At 35.6% G+C, this 7,120-nt stretch overlaps 1 protein-coding gene across 1 annotated transcript; it reads left to right on the top strand.

The window, feature by feature from the left end:
• The first annotated feature begins 4,938 nt into the window (after positions 1 to 4,938).
• LOC135135284 (uncharacterized) lies at positions 4,939 to 6,655 on the top strand. Its single transcript, XM_064064311.1, has 2 exons — positions 4,939 to 6,286; positions 6,423 to 6,655. The coding sequence occupies exon 1, from the start codon at positions 5,149 to 5,151 to the stop codon at positions 5,959 to 5,961; it is 813 nt and encodes a 270-aa protein (XP_063920381.1). The 5' UTR covers positions 4,939 to 5,148; the 3' UTR covers positions 5,962 to 6,286; positions 6,423 to 6,655.
• Positions 6,656 to 7,120: the final 465 nt, after the last annotated feature.

The following is a 7,120-nucleotide window of genomic DNA, read 5'->3' on the forward strand; positions in this document are numbered from 1 at the left end:
TAATTATGAGAATAATTCCTTGAATGCCCAGATCAGTGGTTAAACTGTACTTACCAAAAATTTTTTGTGATGCCTCAAACTGTAGACGAACACTTGGTTCTTTTTAATGTTATCAAAATTTCAAACAAATAAAATTCGTTTACGCTGTTTTGATAAAATAATAATATTAATATTAATAATAATAAAAAAAAAGGTGACCTTTGGTTGTTCGTAAATTTCTTAACAAGGCGGAATCTTTGGATAAAACTCAATTCAATACCTTTATTTGACTCAAAAGGACTCATAATAGTGCAAGGTACTGTATTTACTATTAAAACCACCTATTTAACTCGATATTTGCATTTAATTTCCTTTTTTCATAATCAACTGTCAACGCTGACATTTCCAATTAAAAAATAAGTCTAAACCAAATTGTTTCGCCTACAACGGAGAATGTTCAACTCGAAATTCGACTAACACCTATTACTGCAGTCTCCGAAGAGGTCGATGGAACAAGTGGCATCACCTCGGGAAATACCACCACAAGGACAATTAACAGCTTATTAGTCTCTAATGTTTCTTAGACAAATCAGCCTCAGACCATTAGTAGACAAAAAAGCGTAAAAAGTGGTCTCTAGACATGAATTTACATATTATGCGCTTATATTATAAAATTACAAACAATGAAACTGATGTAAGTAATAATCGTAGAGTTCTACACGAAGCCTTCAGCCATGAGTACCCAAATTTTCCAGTTACCATTCAAAATTTAACAGATCAACGTAGAGCTATAGTTAAAAATAACTACATACTTCAACTTACTCTAGAACAATTAAAAAATGAACTTTCCAAAATCATTAATCCACTTCCTGAAAATGTCAACAACACACCACCAAATACATTACTGACTAACACATCTGTCACCAATTTGTCAAAAACAACATCTCAAAATAAGATCCCAATGATACCACAAAATAGTAACAGTAGTCTATCAAATACACGACAGAAACCGACTGACACATTTACTAAAGATTTGTCAAACAAAACACCTCCAAATAAGATCACAAGCATAACACAAATTACCAACGCACTATCAAACAGATCCCAGACATTAACTGACAAATCACTTAACAATTTATCAAGAACAATCCAAAACCAAATTAACATCCCAGATAATCTACAAAACACGTACTACAACACCGAAGACACATTAATCAAAACTGTAAACAAAAATTTTAAATTTCACATTAATTTCCAAAATGAAATTGAAGACCAATTTAAATTAACTTTCGAAACATGTTCTAAATTAAAACCAAATGATAGACATTCACTTCCCCGCCAGTGTTATTCTAAAAAGTTTCTGGCAATTGTAGAAATAATGAACTCCTTCATTTTACCAAAATATCTCACAAACTCGATCTCTTTTGAAAAACTTCATACAATTATCTACTGTGTAGCTTTAACTTGTATTCAAATTAACACATGTAAAGATAACATAATAAATACAAACACCAATCATATACCCTCCACCCCTCATTGGGAAACACGATTAAATTATAAAATTAATAACATTAGAAAACAACTAGGTCAAATAACACAGTACCTTAGAGGAGTTAAAACACCACATTTCATGACATGTATGCATTCGATACTGACCAACAATAATTTTCATCAAACTGATTACGATGAGTACAACACAACACAACACTATCCCAAATTAAAGATACCCTATTACAAAAGCTTTGCTTATATAGCAAAAGACTTAAAAGATACAAACAATCACATCTCAGAAAAATTCATAACACTAAATTTTTAAACAACGAAAAACTATTCTATCAACATTTAACAATTCAAGCAAAACTCAACTATCCGGTGAATTTCCAAGTTCACAGAATGTAACATTTTGGTCTAAACTTTGGTCTCAAGAATTTGAATTTAACCAATCTGCCAAATGGATTCCTCATATATCCCATAAACTATCCACAGTTACACCAATGAATGATCATCAGATAACACTTGCCGAATTAATAAATACCATCAATAAGACACACAACTGGAAATCACCAGGACCAGACAAAATCCATAATTTTTGGATAAAAATCACTTAAATCAGTTCCTTCTTGACCCATCCTCCTTTCCAACATTCTTATGTCATGGTGTAACATACCTAAAACCTAAAGATACCGACACAAAAAATCCATCAAAATACAGACCTATCACATGTTTACCGACAATAAAATATTAACCTCATGCATTACACTAAAAATCTATCAACACTGTTTTAACTCTGACATCATTAATGAAGAACAGAAAGGATGTATTAAAGGATCCTTTGGTTGCAAAGAGCAATTAATCATAGATTCCATCATCTGTGAACAAGCTAGAAAAGAAAATCGAAACATATACACTGCTTTTATTGATTATAAGAAAGCTTACGATTCTGTCCCTCATTCCTGGCTATGCAAAATTCTGGAATTATACAAAATTGATACTAAAATCTGCACTTTTCTCAAATGTTCCATGGAATTTTGGAAGACCACCCTCCAAATAACCTTCAATGAACAAACAATTCAGTCAGATCCAATAATGATCCGAAGAGGAATTTTTCAAGGCGATTCTCTTAGCCCGTTATGGTTCTGCTTAGCCATAAATCCCCTCTCCGATATCCTGAACAGCTGCAATTATGGGTTCAATATAAGAATTAACAAACAAAGAGAAAACAGAATAAGTCACTTGCTGTATATGGATGACATAAAAATATATGCAAGTACACAAAATCAGTTAACAAACCTATTAAATCTGACTGAAGAATTTTCTGGTGATACTGGTATGTGTTTTGGTATTGAGAAATGTAAGACCCAAGCAAGCAGAAAAGGCGTCCAACAACAAGTACCACATACAACCCAGAATAACGAAATAATCGAAGCCCAAGAACGAAATGATACATACAAATATCTGGGTTTCTGTCAATCCTCCCACATCAATCATACCAAAACGAAAACACAATTGAAAGATCAATAGCTAGCGAGATTAAAATTAATATTGAAGACACAGTTAAATGAAAAAAATTAATGAAAGCAGTAAATATATTCTGCGTTCCACTGCTAACATGTTCTTTTGGAGTCATTAAATGGTCCAAAACTGATCTTGAAAATTTAAACATCGCAACAAGGAAAATCTTCATCAGTATAGAAGGCATCATCCAAAATCGTCCATTGAAAGATTCTCATTACCAAGACAGAATGGAGGAAGGGGTTTCCAGAACCTAGAAAACTTATATCAGAGACAAATCTCAGATCTGAAGAAGTATTTCTTGAAACGAGCGGAAAGAAATGAAGTGTTTCGCACCATCACAAGGGCAGATTTGAACCACACACCCTTAAATCTGTCGAACACCGAAGAAATCCACACCCCCACACAATAGACAAAATAATAAGTGGACTTAAAACAAAAACAACTACATGGAAAATTCTACAAAGACTTAGAAGAAACTCATGTCAACAAGATGTCATTGATTTGGTTAAAAAAATCAAGTTTCTATGCCGAAACAGAAGGATTTGTGTTTGCTATTCAAGACCAAGTAATCAATACCAAGAATTACAGAAAATACATCATCAAAGATCCGAATATAAGAAACTTAATCGAAGATACGACACCCTATTACACTTACATTCCATCTCCGTTCCTTGAAAATAACAAATACAAATTATACTGGGATCGCACAATACTTACAGACTTAAACATTACAGCTAATATACCAGACATCATAATTATCAAAAAACGCACAAACGAAGCCATTCTCATTGGCATTGCTATTCCTAACACAAACAACATTATTCAAACATACCACACCAAGATTTCAAAATATCTACAATTATCGATAGAAATGAAATCCATGTTGAATCTTAAAAAAATTTCAATTCTACCCTTAGTTATCTCTAATGTAGGTGTAGTCCCAAATAGCTTAGTTGAGAATTTAAAGTCTTTGCATTTGAATGATTCAATAATTGTCAAAATTCAAAAAGCTGTTTTGTTAGGAACATGTCATATTGTTCGTAAGTTTCTCGAACAGTCTGATCATGTCAGTCAGATTAGATTAGCACCAGTAGGTCAGAGTAGTGTAGGTCACTTTCCAAGTGATGCGCGGATAAATGATCGGTAGTTACGCTAGATTTTTGGGGATGGGGTGAGATTAGAAAATAATAGCAGACTAATTTGTATGCTGTAATTCAAGAATCTCGAAAGTTGTTTTGTTAATCTAATCAATCCATATCATTACTTGGTCTTAGTACCCGTAATGATAGAAGTTTTGCCTGAATGCCGGTCATTTCCGGGTCAGTGGTGGGTCTTAATAATAAGAACCAAGTAGCGAGTACATTGTGAAACAGTGCAGTGTGCTGTTAAATTTCTAGCCATATTTATGTTTATATTTATGTTTAAACCTTTTGTGTACAATTACTATTTGTATTCCTTTGCAATTATAGTAGTAATTATACAGGGTCATTATAAAATATTGTAGTCGAAGAAGGCCATGATTTTGGTGACATTATGTGCCGCCTTTTTCAGTTTTGTGGAAAGAATTACACTAATATTGGAATTTTTATTTTTTACGCCACATTAGTGGCTACACTGTTTCGGCGCCAACGCTTCATCAGATTCTGTCGGATGTCAACAATTTTTTCGTTTCTACTGATTACTAGTGCGCTTTTCCACATTTTGTGCGTTAATTGACTTGTCTTGTTGTTATCATTTGCTGTCTTCCCCTTTGTTCGAACTTTAAGTGTCTCAAAAAACAGTTTTTATCAAAACTACAGATCATTGTGGAATAATCTCAGGTAATGAACACAGAGGAATACCTATAGTCAGTGTTACAAATGACTTTTTTAGGTTAAGAATTAGGATGGTTTATTCTTTAGAGCAAAACATCTTCATAGTGATGTCCTACGGTAAAATGGGGTGTTAAATGAGGATGGAGACTGGGTGTACTCTGTGGATGCCTGTAAAGACGAGTATCTGGTGAAATATCCTGTTGCCATCGAGGAAGAATCTTTGAAGACACACATACGGCGAATAGTGGCAAGATTTAACGACACTGGTAGCGTCTCTAAGGGAAAACCGACGGGGAGACCTGAAGTTAGTGAAGACGTTGTTGACGATTTAAGGACGAGAATGGAGCAAAGTCCGAAGAAATCTTTGTCAAAACTGTCTTTACAGTCCGGAGTACCATACAGCACGTGCCAGAAAGTCGTAAAAAAGAAGTTACATATGCATCCATATAAGATTTCGTTGGTTCAGGAGCTGCAACCAGCAGATTTTCCTCGCCGCGTCCAGTATTGTCATTGGTTTCAAGCTAATTGGGACGATAACAGGATTCTTGATTTGTCGTTCTTTTCTGATGAAGCCTGGTTTCATCTGTCCGGCTACGTCAACTCACAGAACTTCAGAATTTGGAGTACAGAAAATCCTCACGCTTTTGAAGAAACACCATTACACGCAATGAAGGTCGGTGTGCGGTTAGCTGTTTCCAGACGACGATTCATAGGCCCGATATTTTTTCAAGAGACAATTAATGCGGCGAGATACAGGGAGCAAATTTTGGATGTGTTTCTGAATCAGTTATTGCCTGAAGAATTAGAGTCTGGTTATTTTCAGCAAGATGGTGCTACAGCTCATACGACAAGAGAAAATTTAAGATATTTGGAAGAATTTTATGATGACCGCATAATAAGTTTAAGAGCCAATCCAGAGTGGCCCCCCCGATCTCCTGACTTGACTCCACTTGATTTTTCAGTGTTTGGATGGATGAAAGACAGCATTTATAAGAATAGAATCCACACATTGGAAAAATTAATGGATAAAATTACACGTTTTTGTAATGAAAATCTCAATGAAGAAGTATTGCAGGACATTTTTGAAAATAAAAAAAGAAGAGTGGCTTTGTGTTTGCGGGAAAATGGACAACATTTTCAACATCTTTTATAAAATACATTGTAGTGGCCTACTTTGTATTTAAATTTAAAGAAAAGCGCGCCCAACCGACTGCCGGTGGCGGCAGTTAGTTTTTTAACACCCATCAGACAAGAGGTTGTATTTACAATTGTGTACAGAGCGCTTTCTGTCTGTGTTTTATTGTTTCAGTTTATTCATTGTGTTTTCACCCCGACTGTCACCTGGACTTTTCCCCCTTGTCGTTGGAGCCGCCAACCACCGCTGCCGTCTTCCGTGGGGCTGAAAATCGCTTCTTCGCTCGCGGAGGGAGGAACGTTTGGGGCGGTCAGAACGCTGGGCGTTTGGTCGAATTGGACAGGTATGTGCTTATTTAATTATCTTTCTTTGGATGCAAGCTGGTGCTCTTGAGTGCATGGTTCTTTAGTTGAACATTGTTGCGAGATTATTCTAACGCGAATCTCCGCTTCTCTATGTACCTGGTGCGAACCACCCAGAATGCCGTTTTGGTGTGGAAATCGCCGAGCTACGACCCGGGGCCCGCTGTAGAAGATCTCCAGACGTTCGTCGCACGTGATCGTCATTTTCTTAGTTTTGTTTTCAGTATCAGTAAACCGTTGTCGCAGGGCTTTTCAGGCAATTCATTAGTTAGGATGCAATTCAATTTCATTAATTTTATATCCAAGGTTTTTGGATGGTTTTTCCCCAGTTGCCACTTTTTTTCAAATTTTCATGTTAGGGCAATTTCAAATCAATATTTAATCGTTAAGGGGGGGGGGGGGGGGGGTGCAGGTGGCTCGCTCAAGATTATCAATGTTTAGGCTAGACGATTTTAATGGGCGGCGCTAATCTGGAAAATCCGCGCTCCCAGATCATTTTTGCATTAGCCAGCAGAGAAATGTCGATTGACCTCAAAAATTATTACTCAATTAGTAACAGAAAGCTGGACCACTGTTTTATGTTATGACTTATGTGTTACCATGTGAATTCTACATATATTTACCATTTTGAAAAGCACACATTCAAAGCGCAATGTGTACCAACCATCATATTTTATTGTGTTGTTTTTGACATGTTCGTATGTATTTTTGTCGGCTTTATTTTATGTGCAGTTTTCCGTTTCATTCACATTTTAACGAATTAATTCTCGATTGGGTAAAAGTCCTTGACAAATGTGGCGTACTTAAACTTTGTT

This window comes from Zophobas morio, unplaced genomic scaffold (assembly GCF_036711695.1).
Source record: "Zophobas morio isolate AGI-343-1 ecotype UQ-CSIRO unplaced genomic scaffold, CSIRO_AGI_Zmor_V1 ptg000024l, whole genome shotgun sequence".
NCBI classification, from domain to species: domain Eukaryota; kingdom Metazoa; phylum Arthropoda; class Insecta; order Coleoptera; family Tenebrionidae; genus Zophobas; species Zophobas morio.

Excerpts from the sequence above, each read along its gene's own strand:
- LOC135135284 (XM_064064311.1), top strand. The coding sequence starts at position 5,149 with ATGGAGCAAAGTCCGAAGAAATCTTTGTCAAAACTGTCTTTACAGTCC.